At 34.5% G+C, this 20,743-nt stretch overlaps 4 protein-coding genes across 8 annotated transcripts; 1 reads left to right on the top strand and 3 right to left on the bottom strand.

Annotated features, from left to right (window-relative positions):
* Positions 1–15: 15 nt before the first annotated feature.
* On the bottom strand, positions 16–7,159 carry cnk (connector enhancer of ksr). 4 transcript variants are annotated; one of them, XM_065345761.1, is made up of 18 exons: positions 7,000–7,159; positions 6,468–6,610; positions 6,241–6,404; positions 5,960–6,141; positions 5,139–5,514; positions 4,840–5,075; positions 4,520–4,772; positions 3,224–4,436; positions 2,994–3,148; positions 2,729–2,921; positions 2,483–2,639; positions 2,168–2,401; positions 1,970–2,086; positions 1,520–1,725; positions 1,279–1,437; positions 1,023–1,205; positions 770–891; positions 16–701 (listed from the first exon to the last, which is right to left on the bottom strand). In XM_065345761.1, exons 2-18 carry the CDS (start codon positions 6,523–6,525, stop codon positions 375–377), a joined length of 4,335 nt encoding a protein of 1,444 aa, XP_065201833.1. In that variant the 5' UTR covers positions 6,526–6,610; positions 7,000–7,159; the 3' UTR covers positions 16–374. The 4 variants fall into 4 exon arrangements, with proteins under 4 accessions (XP_065201833.1, XP_065201834.1, XP_065201835.1 ...); XM_065345762.1 differs by having other exon boundaries at positions 6,468–6,911; positions 7,000–7,155; XM_065345763.1 differs by having other exon boundaries at positions 6,468–6,546; positions 7,000–7,155.
* Positions 7,160–7,413: 254 nt separating this feature from the next.
* Pus7 (pseudouridine synthase 7) lies at positions 7,414–10,796 on the top strand. Of its 2 annotated transcripts, XM_065345767.1 has the most exons (13): positions 7,416–7,797; positions 7,955–8,100; positions 8,173–8,321; positions 8,409–8,515; positions 8,603–8,741; positions 8,814–8,928; positions 9,013–9,216; positions 9,295–9,451; positions 9,523–9,717; positions 9,792–9,933; positions 10,012–10,198; positions 10,272–10,423; positions 10,523–10,796. In XM_065345767.1, the coding sequence occupies exons 2-13, from the start codon at positions 7,961–7,963 to the stop codon at positions 10,699–10,701; spliced, it is 1,866 nt and encodes a 621-aa protein (XP_065201839.1). In that variant the 5' UTR covers positions 7,416–7,797; positions 7,955–7,960; the 3' UTR covers positions 10,702–10,796. The 2 variants fall into 2 exon arrangements, with proteins under 2 accessions (XP_065201838.1, XP_065201839.1); XM_065345766.1 differs by having other exon boundaries at positions 7,414–7,797; positions 9,792–10,198.
* Positions 10,778–11,613, bottom strand: LOC135835263 (zinc finger protein 239-like). The gene is made up of 3 exons (XM_065349445.1): positions 11,310–11,613; positions 11,067–11,236; positions 10,778–10,951 (listed from the first exon to the last, which is right to left on the bottom strand). Exons 1-3 carry the CDS (start codon positions 11,383–11,385, stop codon positions 10,778–10,780), a joined length of 420 nt encoding a protein of 139 aa, XP_065205517.1. The 5' UTR covers positions 11,386–11,613.
* Positions 11,614–13,809: 2,196 nt separating this feature from the next.
* On the bottom strand, positions 13,810–17,728 carry Orc3 (origin recognition complex subunit 3). The gene is made up of 16 exons (XM_065345758.1): positions 17,610–17,728; positions 17,477–17,512; positions 17,266–17,397; positions 17,089–17,194; positions 16,850–17,019; positions 16,542–16,777; positions 16,314–16,473; positions 16,143–16,256; positions 15,863–16,066; positions 15,678–15,794; positions 15,489–15,605; positions 14,937–15,422; positions 14,626–14,862; positions 14,435–14,551; positions 14,303–14,364; positions 13,810–14,214 (listed from the first exon to the last, which is right to left on the bottom strand). The coding sequence occupies exons 2-16, from the start codon at positions 17,489–17,491 to the stop codon at positions 14,106–14,108; spliced, it is 2,382 nt and encodes a 793-aa protein (XP_065201830.1). The 5' UTR covers positions 17,492–17,512; positions 17,610–17,728; the 3' UTR covers positions 13,810–14,105.
* Positions 17,729–20,743: the final 3,015 nt, after the last annotated feature.

The following is a 20,743-nucleotide window of genomic DNA, read 5'->3' as shown; positions in this document are numbered from 1 at the left end:
AAAATTACACGACTGAAATAAAATATATAATATAATTCACAACAGAGAAATAGAAAATACTACGGATATTGCACAACTTTTGTATAGAAAAAATTAAAAATTACCTGGGAAGAAAAAAATGAATAAAATGAGTATAAAAAGTGAACGAATAACAAATCTGTCGATATAAAAATTAACAACATTCAATACTAAAGAAAGAAAATAAGACAAAAATAGTAAATCGAAATTCTCGAATAATTATTCAAAATGACTATTACGAGCTACATACGATAAAATTTATGTTAAAAAGGGTAAAACAAGTAATATAAAATACATAGAAAATGAAAGATCACGAAAATTGAGATTGAATTTTCGTATCAACCACCGACCAGTCGTTAGAAACGTTTGAAATTATTCGAACGGAAAAACTCGTCGTTATTTCTATCCTCTCTACGGTTAGCGAAATTGAAATTATTGTTCTCGTTATCGGTGTGGAGCACGTTAGAAAATGGCACTTGAGTAGAAGAAGCATCTTCTCCGAAAGGTTCTCCTTGTCGTAAAGTTTCTAATTCGGAACGTTCCAGCGTTCTCATACGACGATTACGAAGCACATCTGATAAGCTGTATGTTCCTGGTTCGAAAACTGGAGGGTATTCCAGACCGGGGTATTCGGGTGTGCTGGATACAGACGGTTCAAGAGAATGAGATGTCGTTGCAATTGGCTAAATAAACGTAATAAATTGCATTAACAGTTGGAAAAAAAATTAAATAATTAATATTGTAAAATTACCGCATTATTTGATGCAGTATGTTCCAACAATGAACTGGGATTTTGTGATGTAGCAGGGTTGGGTGGAAAAGTGGTATGCGATTTTTTATCTCGAAACAGAACTCTTCGAAGACGTGGTGAACCTATGAAAAAAAATTGGTATACGTTTTACTTCACGTGAAACAAAATATCTTCAATGATCATTTGGGAAATACGAATTTTAAAATCACAAACAAGAGGCCAGCTTCTAAAGACGAATAAAAATAGTTCTCACTTATCAAATTAGTCTTCTGTCCGTCGCTTTTGCTGCTACCAAATAAACTCTTGAAACGGAGAGTTGAACTGGATGTTTCTTCAGTTTTCTTTTGTTTCACGTTAACGGTATTAGTCGCGGGGCAGTTACGATCCAACGTCATTTCAAACGCAGGTTGTAGACGAGAAGATTCTTCATTGTGATCTATCAATACCCAAAAGCATTCTTGAGTTTCCGAAAAAGATGAAAACGCACGTCAAGATATCCACAAACTTACTGTTATTAGAGGTTTCCCATGGAGGTGGTTGATACTGAGCAGGTTTTTTGAGAAATTTAGAGCGAAAATCCGTCGAAGATGGATTTTCAAAAGATATGTTATAGTGACTAGAGAATTCAGATCTTGATCGAGAAGGAGGTAGAAATGGATGCTCATGACCTGTTGCGATAAAAAATTCGAAATTATTATCGAATTGGAAGCATTAATTATAATTTCATAAATTTTCCATCATCACAGTTACCAGTAGCAACAGCAGCACTGTGGCTGGCTATGGGTGTGGGAGGTGGGGGAGCATGGCACTGGGGTACCCGTAAAATGTTCGTTGCATGAGGAGGATGTGGTTGTTGCTGTTGGTGCTGTTGTTGTTGTCTCCTCTCTTCTTCCTGTCGACTCAGCATGAAGGATTCCAGAGTCATAGAGCCACCAGGTTGAGAAGCCTCTGGTGTTCTGTAACAATAATACACAGATGTTAATAAAAGAATAAAAAATTATTCGAAAATACCTTTTTAAAAAAAAAAAAAATCAAATCCCTCAACAACTTTCACAGCAACTTACTTTGTTATTATTCAGAGATAAATCCCTGAGGTAAGCGTGTAAAATAAAACAAATACTCAAGATTTTTCAGACTTAGAATTAAATATCGACATCTTCAAAATACTTACGTATAATTTCAACCTAATCTTTATCTTACCTTTGATTATTTGCATTACACTTGGCTAACGACGCTAATCTATAATCAGCCATATCCGGAGGTCTTGTTGGACTAGCAGATGGCATAGGAGCGGTACAAGTTAACGATTCGGGTCGACTAAACAATCAGAATAAACGAATACGTGAAATTCAACTGTTATCTTGAACTGTTCGAAAAAAGAGCCAGGTGATATCATACTTGGAATCCAATGACAAACTAGGTTCGGGTAATTGAGCAGGAGGTTTCTCCATCGGAGGTATTCTGCGGTAACTCCTGAACTGAGCGGTTGGAACAGCAACGATGCTCTGTTTACTTCCCACGGGAAATAGTTTACGATATTTACGATCCAAACTGGACACATGATTGCCATCGCTACTTTCTTCTTTGGCCAGTTTACGGGAAGGTTTTTTCAACGAATTGAATTTTTTATCTCTGAAATGCAATTCTATTATGAGTCACAAGTACAAATGAAGCTACTATGAATGATTTGAAGAACATTCTGACATAGCTCACCCTTTGTTATCTTGAGTATGACTCAAGTGGCCGGAAATAACGGAGAATATTTTCTTGGCGGCGACATGAGGACCATGTTCATGACCACTTTTATCTTTTTTCGTGGTGATCGTTGGACTTTCATCTTCTTCGCCGTCAGTTTCACTCATGACGATAGCTAAAAAAGATAACATAACAAGAATTTTGTTTGGTTACGTAAAAAGAACAAGAATTTTATTTTTTTGGAATATTTCATTGATATCTCACTCTGTTCTTCTTCAGAAACGGTAACTTTAGAAAAAGAGTCTACCCAACCAGCCAGATCTTCTCCTGATTCAGCAGCGAAGTAAAAAGTAGTTCCTGTGTGGTATACTTTGAAAGCAAAATTTTTAGATTTGACTTCCTCTGCAGGCGAAACAGTAAATCCCGGAAGAGAAATCATTAATCGGGCGTGTGAAGCCTGAAACAAAGATCACAATTATTTTCTCAAAACCATTTTTTTTATAAATAGCACAAAAGAATTAGGCCTCACATCTCGAGAATTGAACCCGTAAAAAATAGTCCCTTTGATAATGAACCATCCCTTAATCCAGTGAGGAGATTCTCTGTTGTTTTTACGAGCCCGATGGTAAAGTGTTCCTTCATGATCACAAGTTCCCAGTTCTTTAACACTGACGTTGCGTCTTTCTAGAATACAACAGTATAATCGATTAAATTATATTTTTATAAAAAGTGAAATGAGCCACGGTTTCATTAACTTACTCGCTAAAAGAGGATTTTTCTTCCTCGGCACCTTAGGACTCTTATGAGAAATATTTCTCGAAGCTGATTTGGTAACACTGACGGCTTTCTGATTAGCTTTCGAATGGCTGGCTGCATTTTTTAAAGGCCTAGGGGGCGGTTCCGGCGGAGAAATGGGTTTCTTATCGATTTTATGACGAGGAAACGTAGCCGGTACGTCGATTGTAGTATGGATGACTAATTTCTCCGTCGGTGATATGGGACTGTTGATGATCTGTTTAGGAATTCCATCATGAGGTAAATCATTCAGCTCGTTTTTGGGTTCTCTGTCAAAGATATTCGATTCGGGGCGTATTTCTTGGACAGGAATACTTCTTTCTAAAGGAGGACGCAATTTGGGAGATTCTTCACTCAGCGAATTAGCTTCAGATTCACTATCCATAATCATCAATGACGAATCAATCGTATCCAGTATTTTATTTTTATTCGAAGATAATTCTTGTTCTGAAGGTAACGACGCGGAAGACTCGGTCAATTCTGGCTCGACAACACCATCGCTTCTGATTTCCAGGTACTCGTTTTGCTCGGATTCTATTTCAAGCGAATCTTGTTTAATTGGCTTGGTGAACGGTTTCATGTCCAAGGACTTTTTAAATTCGCTCAATGAATCAGATTCCGAAGTTATATTATCCGGGGCCGATTTCACTTTCTCCTCTGGTAACTTCATATTGAACGTCAATGGTTCTTTGGAGTCAGCCGAATAATCGTACGAAGGAGTACTGTAGCTTTTATCCAATTTACCACGTTCTCGTCTAGGACTACGGTCGTTTTTCTTAGCCATATTGCTTCGCAATGGAGATGAAGGTTTACTCGAGCTTTCCATTTTAGCTACGGTATTTTGAGCGTTGGATAAAATAGGCTTGGGAAACAGTTTGGGTTTTTTGGCATTCTGACTAGTTTGCTCGATTGCTTTGTTCAGGGAATCGATACGTTGTTTGAGCGGAATGAAGCTGTTACCGTCTGCGTTTTCTTTGTCGGGTTTTGGAGTTTTTTCTGAAGAAGACGAGTCGCTGACAGACGAATCCATTTGTTCGCATAATCGAGCTGACCAGGTTAACGAGCAATGAGCCGCAGGAGGGGATCTCCTCAGATGAGTTTCACTGTTAGCTTTCTCGCAAGCTTTTTCGTCGCTATTGCTTCGCCATTCTTTTTCTAATTTCAACTCGTGCCAAAACTAAAATAATAAACGGTAATAAAAAAACCTGATTTTTCACGATTGGAGCATTCGATCATTACCAAAAAAAACAAAAAACATACCTGTTCCAAGCTAAGAGGTGCTTGTTTGCTGACTGGACTTGCTCCGGTAATAGTGGCTCGACGTTGAACGGGTATGCGCGGTTTCGGTAAATAAAGACGTACGCTGTTAGGCGATGAAGGTCCAACCATCAGTTCACTTTCACTACTTTGACTACTACTGCTAGATACCGTACTCGGTGTCGGAGAAGGGGGCGACACTCGATCAGCAACTTGAGTTTCAACAGTATTTGCAATTGGTTTGGAATTAAGAATTCTGCAATAAAAAAGAAACTTTTAACAAATTGCGATTCGGCCTAAGCTCTTTATAGCACGATACAGACTTGAACTGCAATCCAAAATGAGGCGGAACGGTCAATAATTCCGGTCTAGATGGGGATAAGAGATCGTTCCATTTGGTCGAATAATTAATTTGTTTTCTGCACGGTAATCGATATGGCTTGATATAAATTTGACCGAAAACTTTACTATGACGGGGTCTTTTCTTTAACGTCATTAAAATCTCTGTCGAAGTTTCTTCAAATAATAACGACATTACTTCTTTAACTTCCCAGCCAACCTGAAACGATGAAATGTTACTCAAACGAAAAATAAACTTATTTTTCAAGTGAATAATACGTACGACAGTTTGATAATTAATTTGTACTATTTCGTCACCGGTTTCAATTTTTCCACTCTGATGAGCAGCGCTATTGCATTTCAATTCTCCAACTTGAAGGATACCGTGAAATGATGGCACAATGTAGAATCCCAAATGATCGCCGGGTCGCTTTTTCAAAGTAGCGAGGTCTAAAGAAGCAGGTTGTAGAAGTAACGAATCGTCGATACTTTGGATTATTTTATCCACCAATTCAGCGAGTTGTTTGCTACTTTGACGAATGTATTCGATTGGTTTATCGACAAAACGATCTCGCATTCCGCTCATGGCCATTTCTAAACTCAATTTCAACAGTTCGGTTTTTGTATCGACATACGAAGATTGGTCACAAAACGGTGATCTGAAATAGGTAATTAAATATCAATAAAATAGCATTGGTTGACCTAGAAAATACAAGGCAATCACCCAAAATAACACTGCGAATTTTAGCATCGGATATGAATCATGAAATAAGTATGATTTTTTTAATTCAATTATTATGAAAACGTAATTCTAAGAAACGATGATCGAGTTCGCAAATATGCGAAGAATTTTTCCCACGAATCAACTTGATTAGCCATAGTTGAAGGCAAAAGGCAAACTAGAGTTCTAAATTCAGATTGCAGTGCTATATACAATAATTTACAAGAGAGTGATACCCCACCTCCTCCCACATTAATTTCAGAATTCTTTAAAATTGTCAATATTATGTGCTTAGATAATTATTATATAAAGATGTAATTTAAGTAATTTATTTTGTAGATTTAATTAATGAGACTTGAATGTATGGCAATGAAGCAGCATACCTATCAAGCCAACAAACAAGCGGTTTTACAGCGGAAACTACATTAGCTACATCAGCAAGTACTTGTGTGGATACTACGCTACTGTTGATGTGATTTCTCCAAAGCTCATTGTGAAGACTATGGGCTAAACAGGATAACCGGAGGGCCAACAGTTGCAGATTCTCTCGATCTAAATCATAATACTAAGAACACACCGATATTGATTAGTGTTCCATGTCAGTACATAACCCTGCTCAACAAGGTCTAAATTGAGAATAATAAATAAAATATCATATTCTTACAAAATTTTTCAATAAATCGATCGCTTCTAAAATTATTTCTTGATGCCCAATTTTATAAACTCCGATCTCTTCCAAGTCATTAGGTTGCAAATCGAGTAGCTGTTGTCCATTTATGTTCTTCTCCACGAATAACCGTATGTATTGCAGAACTACATTATCTAAGCCTGTAAAATGAAAGAAAACTCTAGTTATGTCAAGCAGAGCATGGTTATTTAAATTGGACTAACCTTTCAACCATTCTGCAACTTGTTCTGGCTTCCAGTCAGCTACATTTACGTATGCCATTTTCAAATAGCGAAAATGATACTGAACATAAGCGAAGAATATGAATTTTATTCATACAGAATTCTAGTGACAGTCCAGCAGATTACTGAGCGGAGGTTTGAAATATTTGTGAGACAATGTAATCATTTGAGGAGCTCATTGCAAAAGTAGCCCTTGTCACATGAACTTTTAGACCCTTTTCACTCGATTGTACCTATTGCCAACTGCGGAGATCATGTTGTAATGATGAAATGACCGTCAAGTTGGTCTACCCTGAGTAGCCCTGAGAAGAATTGCTTTATAGAGTTTACATTCATGATACTGGGTACGCTCAAGGGAGAGCTTTGGAGATTGCATAGGTTCATGTGACAAGGGCTACTTTTGCAATGAGCTCCTCATTTCAGAGCCTGTGTAGAATCGAATAATGGGGTGTAAATTGTGATATTTTTAGACATCTAACAAATAATTGATAAACCGTAGTTATATTTTACTCACAAGATACGATTGCTGAATGATTTACAATAATGTGAAGCCTGTAAGCGCGTTTCTAACGTATTTTAGAGTTACGATATGAAAGAAAAACTAAAAATTAACAAATTTAATCGAACTTATCTTTTCTACTTCCTTTCCTGTTTTCATTTTTCTAATCTGCCTGCACCTGCGATGTAATTATTACCCTAAACTGGATAAATAAATAAAATAGATTTATCCTACAGTCGCTCGAGTGATCAAATGCGCGTTTTCTTTTCTCGTTTGGATAAAATATGTTATTCAACTAGTGAAATAAAGTGATTTTCGACGATTTTTGAGGTTTATTTCCCGAGCAGAGCGAGAGAAGTAATTAAAAATCGCCGAAAATCACTTTATTTTACTAGTAGGATAAAATACCATTTTGGTTTGTCACTTGTGACGTTAGTGCACTGCTACATAAGCGGCAACTCGGCAACTTAGCAACTTCGTTTCGCGTCAGTGGAACGAAAATGATAAGAAGTTGCTCGGTTATTGGCTGGAACTAGCAACCAAATCAAAATTTTTTGATTTGGTTGCCAAGTTGCCAGTTGCTGGTTGCTAGTTGCTGCTTATGTAGCAGTCGACTTAGACTTTATTTTTCAAGTTCGAGCACTCATCCAGTATTTTACAAAATGTTTCCACGTGTTTCTCTCTCTTCCCTTTCACACTACCGGTAGATTTATGCGAATCGCGAATGATAAGAATGCTGACTTGAACAAAGTTTGATTAATACTTAATTGAAAATTTTCAATTGATGAGTGATTAATTGATATTGTAATTATTGTGAGTACCTACTTTGAAGACAAGGAAACACCAGCGATTCTATTCAATTCAAATACGAGTTCATCGACGTTCTCTTTGATGAACTTGCGTTTTATTGAATGGCGAATACGAAAATGTTCGAGCATTGACGTTTTTATATTTTATATTTCTTTTTCAGGACATAATGCCGAAAAGAAAGCTAGAAGATTGTGATGAAGATTCCGAAGAAGTGAACCCCATTTTTACTAATCTAACAGAAAAAGATGTGTTCATCTCCGAATACATCGATGCATCTTGTTCGTTTCGTGGTATCATAAAACAACGGTAAGTCTTCTCATCTTTGAAATTCATGCACTGTGATTTCAATTTTAATAATGCGTTTATTTACATCGTTAGATTTTCCGATTTCCAAGTCAATGAAATAGATCTTGATGGTAAGATTGTAGAATTAACCAGCGTAGATTTCAAGAAAAACAATAAGACCGATGAGAATAATGAGGAAGAAAAAGATCCTGATGTTGTGGATGAGGAGTTGGATATTGATGGTGAGTAGAAGAAGCGAAATATTTCTGCTCCTGTGTATTGTTTCTCAAGTATTCTACATTCGGTTAAAAAAACAACTATGATTTTAGTCGCTCCGGTGAAAGAATTGACTTATCCTATCACCTCCGATGATCAGTGGAGACAGTTAACACTGTTATTGAAGAGAGGAAGGAAGGATGAAACCATCAAAATTGAAGTGTGATATTTCATTTGAAAATGATAGGCTCTTAAATTGTCTGTTGAATATGTTTGTTCAATGTATCCGTATGTGCATTTGTTTTAGGTTACAGATGTTGATAAAGAGGGTCGAACTAAAATACATTGCGATATAAAAACCAAGTATAAAAATAAATTACTCACTTCTACCGTGTCTGAGAAAGATGACAAAAAATACATATTGATTGGTGTCCATTCAACTGATAGTAAGTTTTACCTATATATTGCGAAATGGATGTTTAACGGAACAAAGATTGTCACGATTGTTCTTTTAACAGAAAGAAACAACTGTCAGAGATGGCCTAATGATTTACCTCAGTATTTATACGCGGTAGCATTCAAAGAAAATATCGATACGATGTCTGTTGCCCAAAAGATCACTAAAAAATTAAGGTACTAGTGTTTATTATGCCTACTTTTTTTTCATTAAATGAATATTTATTACGCATTAATCCATCTTTTTGGGTTGTTTTTCAGAATAAATCCAAAATTAATTACCTATGCAGGGACTAAAGATCGTCGCGGTGTCACTTCGCAATGGATAAGTGTATGTCGCGTTGAAGCGCACAGATTAGCGTCATTATCTTACCAGGATAAATTATGCTTTGGTAACTTCGAGTATAGAAAGGAACCTCTACAGTTGGGTGATCTCCAAGGAAACAGATTCCGATTAGCTTTACGGTATTTAGAATATTTCAGATAGATACGTAGTAACATGTTTTTCCACATGAAAATTTCAATTGTTTTATTTATCTATAGCAACGTTGAATCATCTTCGGAAGATATCGAAAAAACCATGAAAATTTTCGAAAAAACTGGATTCATAAATTATTTTGGCTTGCAGCGTTTCGGTTCCTATTCTACAGCTCCTACTTACGAAATAGGAAAATATTTACTCACCAGACAATGGAAAGAAGTAAGTTCAGTCAATGAATAACGTACGTAATAATTGCTGAAATTTCCAAATGATCACGTTGACAATATTAGGCAGTGAATTCAATATTGAGAACTCGTCCGAAAAATGACGAAATAAATGACGCTTGTAAAATCTGGACTGAAACTTGTAACGCAACCGAAGCATTGAAAGCATTAAGAAAAAATCGCGACCATTCTATTGAAGGCAGTATTCTACAAACTCTTTCTACTCAAGGCAACACAGCTTTTATGAATGCCTTGCAAAGGGTAAATATACTGTAGGTCCTTATGCTTATTCATCAACAATTATTCTTTTCAACTTGCCTACTCGTGTATTTCAGTTACCCAGAAACATGAGGTTATTGTACTTGCATTCGTTTCAAAGTTTAATTTGGAATCAGATAGTTTCTAAAAGAATTAGAGAATTTGGTTTGAAACCATTAGTCGGAGATTTAGTTTACGATACGAAAAATGATATGAAAGGTGAATTTTTCTCCAATATATGTACTACTAATCACGGTTTGATTTTCAATTCGAATAATTTTATGTATTCTTTTTCAGATGAAAATTCTAAAAAATCCGTGAAAGTAGTAACTACTGATATATTGAATGATGTGAAAATTGAAGATATCGTTTATCCTTTACCTGGATCAGCTATTACATACCCCGATAATATTATTGGTGAATGGTATAGAGAAATTTTTAAAGAACAAGACATAGATTTCGATCAGTCTGGTGACGGTTACAAGTGAGTAATTTTTTCAAATATACCCCTGATAATTTCACTCGACAGAAATTTCAATCCATTTCTTTTTTTTTAGAGCTTTTAGTTTATCTGGAGATTATCGAAAAATGATAGTGATTGCTAAAAATGTGCAATGGAAGAGCGTTTATTACAACAATATTAACGCTGATTTGATTGCTACTGATTATCAGAGAATGAAGCAATCAGACTCGATAGAAAATTTAGATGGTAAAGAAAATTCTTCCGTTCATTTCCTATTTTATTAATAAATGTATCTTGTTTCAATTAAGTATATAATACGTTCCTATCTTTTTTATTATTTTGCAGCTGGAAATTTTAAAGCTGTGATATTAGAATTTTCATTGCCTTCGTCGACTTATGCTACAATGGCGTTACGAGAGATCACCAAAATGGATACCTCGGCCAGTTTTCAAGCATCTTTAACATTAACTCATTTCAAAGAGAAAAATTCGAAACATGATTTGAAAGATGAGTCGATGTCCTAAATAAAACATTGTGTTTATGATACAATTATAAATTTTTATACGTTTTTCAAGTGTTGGAAACACGGTTGAATAAAGTTTATTTTATTTTGTGTAAATTTACGTGGTTTTTCAGATTAACTTGTTTTGAGAACATTCTGTTACACAAGTTACATTTATACGGCGATAATCCTTCGTGCGAATATTTATGTGATCTTAGATTACCAGGAGTTGGGAAAGACTTGCCGCAAATATCACATTTGTGAGGTTTTTCCTGCAAGAAAATCGCGTGTATTAATTACATAAAATTATGATTTTAATTCTCATTTCGATTACGTTACCATAAACTTATTAAATCTATAATTATTTTTCCAAAAAAGTCTACTCACTGCAGAATGAGTGAGTCGGTGGTAGTATAAATTTGAACTGGCTGTGAAACGTTTTCCACAAATCCGACATTGATGAGGTCTTTCTCCGCTGTGAATCCTTTTATGAGTATTCAGAGAACTAGACGTAGAGAACCCTTTTCCACAAATTTCACACACATGTGGTCTCTCGCCTACATTACAAAAATATCGAACAAAAATGCATAGTCGAGAAAAAGATAGGTTCCTATTTTCGGAGAAATTTACCTGTATGAGTCCTGATATGTCTTTTTAGCAACGAAGGTCTGTCGAATTCTTTGCCGCAAATATCACAAGGTAGCATATTCTTTGACTTCCCATTATTTTTTTTCGGCAACGAGCACTGATTTTTTGTTGTAAAAGTGATCGATAAATCTAAAGGTTTGCTAATATCTAAAAATAATTGAAATAATTTAATTTCCGAAGATCCAAATGAATAAATATGGACGAGGGATGTGGGAGGGGGTCGAAAATAAACTCACTTGTACAAAAATCTGCGTTATTATTTTCAGAAACCAAAATAATATCTTTTAGAGAAATATTGTGAAATAAGGCTCTAATCACAGATCCGTATTGTACTTGATGAGTGATTTCCAAAATTAAATAGGTATTTTCTTTAAATACTAAAGCATTCGAAGATTCCATTATACGTAAATCCTTTTGAGAAACTTCGCTGTACAAGTATAAAATATGGAGCCAGTGTATTTGTTGAGAATTCGAGTGACCGAAGCAATTCTAATAAAATCAGGGAGAAAATTTCATGAGAAAATCTACTGTGAGTGAGAAATAGGTATTAGCGATCGGAAAACTTACTTCGGAAAATACCCATCTTCCTTGATTAGAAAAAAATCTAATTCCTTTGGTGAAATACGTTTCTGCAAAAATATTCAAATCACCCTTATGCAATTTTTGCACGTTAAACTGCTCTGGTATGAAAACGTACATATTTGGTTATTCGAAATATAGACACATACTAGAAAATGTGCCGATATTTTTCCCTTACGAACCATCAATAAAGCACTAAGGAAATTTTACGTTTATTGAGTGTTGGTTATAGTGTAATTTGAAAACAAAATAGACATGATAAATGATTTCGGTGTAATGTTTCGTATGTAGGTTCTTTATAAGCACCAATTTCTCGTAATAAGTCATTCAAACACCGCACATTAGATTTTTATCGACCACTCAAGCTACATGTTTCGCTGTATATGATTAATGTATGTTATGATTTGTAATTTATTAGAGGCTTTGAATGGTGTTGTATATAAGTTACCGTTCTCTCAACAGAGAGGTCATATATATTTCTAGGTGTTGTAAGGGATATCCCTCCGTCATTTGCCATACACTTAGCCTACAAGTATAGCTATTTTGTTGAATAGGTTGCATATGTTTCGCCTGTTTGTCGAACGGTAATCGTTTTTTGTCACCTACTTACTTAGCTAAGCTAATTTTCCACACTTTTAAGCAGGGGGGAAAATGTATCTGATTATTGTTTCATACGTAAAAGATACCTATATTTTTCTATTATCTTTCAGATAAAAATAATGTGCACGCAATTTATCTACATTATTCAAATAAAACATTCACTTTTCTCACTTTTTTTTTTCTTTCTAAAAAGTAAAAACCTACTAAAAAATTTGACCGTTCAAGAACATCGACAACATAGCGCGTATCACTTTGCCTAGCAATTAAATTTACACTTTACTCGAGCATTCCACATCTCAGCAAGTACTTTTTCAAGATGTAATTATTTGTCGTAGAAATTTGTAAAAATGAAGCCATCGAAGCCACAAATCAAACTAGGAGATAAAGAGCTGGAAGTCTTGAGAAATCATGTACGAGTTCTTCATGGTTTGGATGTACCTTGCCAAAAAATGAAAAAAATAGTCGTAAAAGAACCTCGACTAAAATTAAATTCTGCTCATGCAGTAAGAATGGAATGTATTAAAAAACGCAGGCAATTCATGAACAAAATAGTAGCCGATGAAGAAAAAGAACGAATTAGAATAAAACACCGCATCAGCAGAAGAAGAAAAAGCATACAGTTTCATTTGAATAAAGCATTTCATATGAGATGGAAAAATGTTCGAAGACTTCCAGTTCTGTCGTCCTACGATAGAAAAGTTTTCAACGATACGGGAAAATTGCCATTCGTTGTACCTGCTTTTTATAAACCGTTCCGTCCTCACGACACTGACTGGTCGAATCAAGAATTTATATTTTTAGACGAAAATGAAGAGAAAAAGAAAAAAGAAGCGGCTTCTTCAACGCTTCAACCAACTCCTCAATTGAGCACGTCTTCATCGTCCATCTCCACCGAAACACTCAAGTCGAGTATTTCAACTACTGCGTTACCGGATACTATGGTGTTAACTACAACGTTAGCGATTAAGTAGCATAGGAGAAAGCTTTTTTCAATTTTTATACCATAAGATAGGTAAAATATTTAGTAAAAACTTCAATCGAACTGAAAAGTGAAATTAATGGAAAGCTAGGTGATGAAATGATATTGCGGTTCAACTTGGAAAAAAACTTAATATACGATTCTTGTTTTCGAAATAAAATTGCAATTTGTTGGTTATTCAATACTCTGTCATATTAATACATTAGGTACTAAAAAAAAATATCGAGAGCTCTTCAATAAGGGTAAGAATCCCCGCATACATACAAACAATAATCGCTATTCGATGATTCTGTGTTGAAGAAAAAAAAAAGGGGGAAAACAGAATTGTGTCGAACAAATCTTTATTTTATTAAAAACCAAAGAAGTACAGAAATGGCGCAGCTCACATTATTATTATTACTATCAATTACATGATTACTAGAAAGTCACAGTATAATATAATCACGAGATGAATAAATATGCTTAATTTTAGTTTAGTTATGAATCAACTTAAATTATCAGACAATTTGTACGTACACATAAAATCCATCCAAAGAAAACTAAATAAAAAACTAAATAGTCAAAAATAAATAAATATCTTCTAAAATATCACAATGACGCTTCAAATTTGAAATGAATGTTCAAAAATATGCCAATTTATTTACATAATCCACACCATTCAATTTCTTCCTAGGGAGTGATATGTATCCTAAAAAGTGTAACTCTTTCATGGCGAGAGAAAACCGACCACTGAAAAAAAAGTTCAAGTCGAAGGAAAATGAATACATAATACATATCAACGTGGAGGTACATGAAGACGATGATTGAAAATACTTACTATATTTCAGCACTGATATCTTTGTCGTTATAATTTTTCTTATCCACATAATATCTGAATTGCTGTAACAAAATGAAAAATTACTCATCTATCAAAAAAAGATTTGGCACTGCATGCTTGGAATAAGCGTACCTGAAACCAGTCATATAAATTAATAACATTGCCTTGTTCCTTGTGCAATTTAAAGAGAATGGACAGGTCTGGCATTGATTTTAAAACTTCGCCCGGCGTAGATTTACAACATGTACACTGCAAAACAATCGATGTTTTGTGATTAGAAATTCACCTTTTGCAAATTTTTATTATATAAAAACTAGTATTACTTCTAAATAAGTGATGGGATCTTGTAAGGCGTTATTCAACGCTGTTCTGGGATAAGGATCTAGAAGTCTCATAATGTTTACGTGGTCATTATAAATAAACAATTCGCCTAATGGGATATCATCCAATGATTTAAGATATAAATTCAAGAAATCGCGCCTAAGAAATTGCAAAAGATCTTTTCGCGTGTCTGCATATTCGCTTGATGGAGTATCTTTGCTCGCCCTTTTTTTCAGATCCTGCAAAACACATTATTTAAATTAACCAAAATGAAGAAAAAGGAAAACAAGAGAAGAAAAAATTTAAAAATTACATTTGTGAACAATGCTCTGCGCATCGCTGGACTTTGTTTCACATCATCGTTTCTAAAAGGAGTAAATTTTTTTCCTGGACTTCTAGTTGATGGACTGAGCTTCGTGGTGTTAGGAGATTCGAGAAGGCATCTGGGAGTAATGTTTTTAGCTGGGCTTCTTGTCGATGGACTGAGTTTGGTATTAGGAGACACGAAAGGACATCTGGGAGTAATTTTTTTAGCTGAACTCCGGATTGTTTCTAAAGGACTTTTATTCGCTTTCATTGGACTCCTTGTTTTCATTGGACTGCTCGTTTTCACTGGACTTCTTGTTTTCATTGGACTCCTGGTTGATTTATTAGGGCTTAGAGCTGTTTTGATGGGACTTCCAGGATTCTTCTTAATAACTTCTAGTTGACTTTCTTCTATTCTTTCAATAAATGAAGATAGTTTGGAACGTATTGATGACAACTCTGAATCTGTGTACTCGTTCAACATTGTTTCAACCTACGATGAAAAATGGTAAAAATCACTGTATTCGCAACTATTCAAACAACAGATATATGTTCATACATTTTTCAAAGCTTGAAGAAGCGAGTGTTTTGTTGAAACATTTATATAGTTGAAATTTGAATCTAACCATTGCTGTCTCTTATCAAAATCCATAACGTGTTGATAAATTTTCCGGATCTATAACGAGATGAACAGTATTTAAAAACTGAAATGCGCACCACAGAAAAGGAAAAAATTCAAGTAACTTACAGGAGTAGTCAATTTGTCATGTTTCAAAGATTTCATCAGTAAATTAAGACATCGCACCGCAGCGTTGAATCGAATCACACCGGTATTGAATTCATTATACAATTTCTTTAATTCATCCTGTAAAATTTCAACGATGTAACACGATGTCTTGAAAAATATATACACAGACGACACACGGTACGTACTTTAATAGTAGGCGATGAAACAGTTAAATTTTGCTTATGCATTTTACGTTTCGAGTTGTATTGATGTATAGAAGGAAGATCCAAAATTAAAGCGACACTTTCATCGCTCAGGTTATCAATACGATCAGATATGTCGTTAGATTCACCATCACAGCAAAATGTTGAATGAACCGAAGATTGAGAAAAATGTTCCAGCATGCAAAGCTATGAAAAAAACCAAAAAAAAACCATATTACAAAAACAGAATACATATTAATAAAACATCAAATCAAAGCAGTACTTTAATTCCTTTGATGAATTCTTTCACAGAAAAATTGTAATTCTCGTAGGAATGACAGAGAATCTCAAACACATTGGAACCCAAATGGAACACGCATTTTTCTTGTAAAAATATCTGTAAATAAGTCAAATTAAGTAATGCAACTTTGAGAGTTTCAATTTAAGAACATACTTCTTCCAAAACTCTATCTAAAAACGCAGCGGAAGGTCGGGATTGGAACGGAAAAATAGCTAGTTTCGAGTACACTTCGGATGTGAATCGTTTTTCCAGCGTATGCAACGTGTAAGGTACTCCGATTAGGAACATGAGTGGAAGACGGTTTCTAACAGAACTGCAATCACGAACTTGATCAATAAATAATAATAATGACTCACACTTTTCATGTTATGTATTACCAACCTTATTGTCTTCATGAAATCATTTAAAATTTGTTTAGGTATAGTTCCAATATCCTGAATGACCATTACTAAATAAGTTATTCCGAAATCATCGTCGGAATCGTTGTTCGTTTTATTCAATTCATCTAGTAATCCGTAATTGTTCAAATACCAATCAGATAAACGCAACAAAGAGCATTTAGACTTCGATACCAGCACGTTATCGGCGTCTTCTTCATCTTCAACAAATTCATCTCCCTAAATCATTCGTCTCATTAATACCAAACATAAACCATTACACAGTTTCAAATAATCAGAAAAGTAACTCACTTTAACGCTTACAGCATTTACAAAATCGTAAACGACACTTTCAATTAAAATTTTCACCGATGATGCCTTAGCAGGATTCAAGTTCACCATATGACATTTTACTTTCTCGTTATTGTCTAGCTGCTCTAATACCGCTGATATCATTGAACTGTGATCCGGCAAATTGTAACCTAGAAATATTAACATAGCAAACTTCACATCACGTTTATAAATTATCCAGCTTTAACTGCGCGACTCACCAGTGAATAAAGAAATGACAGGAACACGTTCGACGGTGTACTGATAATTAGAGACAAACTGGACGACATCTTGTACGGCACAGCTACGTTGTTCTGAGTGAATCCTCTAGAATACCATAACAATCGGTAACTTACTAGTTTTAAAAAATTACAATTATGCCAGATGACCAAACTCACCTCTAATTGACCAGTCAAAGTTTCACATATTGCTTCATAATCACGATACCAAGGCTGGGAATCTATCAAGTCAAAGTTACTAGGAGCTGACCTTTTCTTCGTGGTCTTCTTGGGTTTGAATACACTAAAGGCCTATCAATACGAAAGAAACAGTTACTTTGAATATCAATATCAATAAGTAGAGAAACAGATGAATAGTGGAGTTCCTTACCACATTGTCGTCCATATCTTTACGAATAATTCGAAGCTAACAATGAATAACAATCAAAAATAAAGTTACATACATAGTAAACTTTTCCATATGCATACAAGATACGAAAGAAATCACAAAATTACTAGTAAACCTTAGCAGCTTAGCTATGGAATGAAACTGAATTTAATTTTTATGGAAGTTGGAAGTTGGAACTCCGTTCATTTTCAGTTATTTTCCCGCCTTTGTTTTCCTTTCCCGCTTGCCCCTGCTTTCTACTTGCTACTTGCACTTCCTGTTGGCACTTCCTTTATTCGCTTTTAGCACGTGGAATTTGTATGACATTTTTTGATAAAAACTGATTGATTGGTTGCATAGCGATCATCACAAGGCAAAAATTGTCAACATTTTTACGATTACGTATTCGGTATTTTATTTTAAATTTAAATTAAAATTTCAAATTTGGCTGGTGATTTCAGTTTAAATTTGAAATTTGAGTCCTGAACTTTTGAATGATGAATGAATAATAATTTTAAAAAGAATGGGTAACATAACATAGTCTATGAAATCAATGAAATGAAATTTTTTAAGAGGCTGAACTTGAAGTTGAAATAAATAGGTAGGCACTTATAAAATAATGGCGAAATCATCATTATTGGGAGCTAAAAATCAGATTCGGTTGCTAAATATGATGGTTTTTCGAATCGTTGTTCCTATAAATTTTACGCTTAAAAAATTAAATATGTAGGTAAGTACTTGGAGAAAAATTTCTTGGACTATAAATTATTGTTCTTTCTAAATAGCGGCTATAGCGAGCATGGTGAGGAAATCCCCGCGCAGTTGGTGTCTGGTGAGTTATGTGTATGGAATGGATATGGATGGCTCCTCCGGAATGTTTTAATGAAGTTTTGTAATTCGTATTCCATATTATTCTTACCCTGTACAACAATTACGAAGGAGTAGGGTCACGGGTGGTTAGTTGTCAATAATTGTTAGTTGTCAAATTGCGTTTTTAAAAGGATACATGAACGCTATCTCCACGAAACCTTCATAATAACTTCATGCTATACCTACTAATGTTCCAACATGCAAAATTGGCTACAGAGCTTTTTATTTGGGGATACAATTTTGAAAAAAGTGATTTTACAGGTGCGAAGTTACACATGTTAAATTGGAACTTTTCGTTTTTAAACATCAAAAATATGTCAAAAGTAAATAAATTATACATCAATTTAAAGGAAATCTTATCACGGATTCAGTAATCACATGTTCAATTACAAAAAATTTTGAAATGAATAAAATTTTTTGGTACAAAGATGAAAAACGAGAAGTTGTTAGTTGTCAAAAAAGGGAATATTGTTAGTTGTCAATTATGCATCAAAGTGGGAAAATATTTTTAGAAAATTATCTATCGCATTATTGAATCATTTTTTTTCTGCCTTTCATTCTATAAAACGAATAAAAAGTTGCATTGATCGATTTACCTACGCAAAAAAAAAATTCATAGAATGACCAGTCAATTTTTAAGTCGTTTATGGATATTTTTTCAAGTTTTTGGGTTTATCTAAAAGTTTAGTCCTTCTCACGTGTTATCTTTTTGAAAATTTTCGAAAATCGAATTGTAAGTTTTTTTAAATCAATACTGAATGCGTGTTTGACAACTTAAAACAGGGGTGGTTGTTAGTTGTCACAAAAAAGTATCTCACTAAATCCACCATTAACTATTCATCACATGAACCAAAATTCAATTTTAAAAAAAGAAAACATGCGCAAAGAATCAAGCTTTCAAATGAGCCCAAAACCGCAAAAAAATATTCATAAATGGCTTCAGAAACTTCAAAAAACTTTTTTTTTTGACAACTAACCACCCGTGACCCTATGCTGACCTGCTCAGGCCCTACAAAAAAGAGTAAAAAGACGTATAGCACCCTGGACCCTACCCGAAGACGGATTCCCTCACCATGTTCTCTTCGCTCGTGATCTTGTTCCCATATGCTCGAATTTAAGGATTTAACATAAGTGGTACTTACTCCTCAAATTATTTTTCACCGATAATTCTGTAATTTCTGCAATGTACGGTCTACTTTAGAAAATTCCTGGAAATTCTGTTTTCAACCCATAGCGTTATTGTTTTAAGGAAGAATTGGGCCACAAAAATAGTTCTTTATTTTTTCGATTTTTAGGAAGTACTCGTCTTATTCGAACAGTGGATGTTTCAATTTTGTTTTTCAACGCTATCTCATCATCTGAAAATCGAGAGTTGCTGATCAGAGTATATCGTTTTTGTAGCTTGTTGTAGAAATAGAGAAAGGCCTAGTTAAGGGAGTGGAGATAGGTATTAAAATTCACTTCAACATCTCAAATTCTCAATCATTCCACAACTTGAAATCACCCCAGAATTTTCAATACCATCTCTCGGCTCTGATTATATCTCCTGATTGAAGAAACTGCGAAGTGCGAAATAAATTCTGTTTTTAATGTAGTGTTAAGCTGATGTTGAAATACTAATTGCCGACTTGCGTATTGCAGGCGTCGTTAAACTTTTTTTTGTTGTAATTTTATGCTTAAATGAGACTTTTTTTCAAAAAGAAGTTCACGCGTTTATACCTTATGATTTCTATTGGTAGGTAACGGTACCTTCGTGTACAGACACACCTGTATTTTTTCATTCTATCAAGTATTGAATACAAATGATACACAACTTCGGAAAAACAATGAACGAATAAAATACGAGTTCATAGTTCAACAGTTGAAAAAATATAATTCGAAGCATCGCAGATTCCTTTCACTTTTATAAATGTCGAGGTTCCATTAACCGATGAAAAAAACTTGAGCGCCATATACCTTACCTACTTCGATACAACAATATGCTTCCTGTTTATAGATTTCTTAGGTAGCTTGAGTAAAAGATCTCTTTATACTGGAATTTTCAACCCGACAAAGGTAAATTGTACCGCCCCAATAAAGCAATAAATATTTATTACATACATTAGATTGGATGAGGATCTTTACCTTCTTTGAAATCTCGCTAAGCATATTATTCGTGTGTACATTGGTAATAAAGCTAAATGACGTATTTTTCGATTTAACTCGATATACCTAGAAGTATTTTTAAATGCAATAACGTAGTATACTGGAACGAGTACGTGTAGGTTTTTTCGTAGATTGGGTAATTAAGGCAAATTATTCTAGCGGTAGACGAATAATTTCTTTTGTTTTATCTTTAAGAATACGAAAAGACAACTGAATAGGTGCATTTTGAGATCCTATATTATTGATGCGTACCTA

This window comes from Planococcus citri, chromosome 1 (genome assembly GCF_950023065.1).
Source record: "Planococcus citri chromosome 1, ihPlaCitr1.1, whole genome shotgun sequence".
NCBI lineage: Eukaryota > Metazoa > Arthropoda > Insecta > Hemiptera > Pseudococcidae > Planococcus > Planococcus citri.
This window is presented reverse-complemented; position numbering and strand designations above follow the sequence as displayed.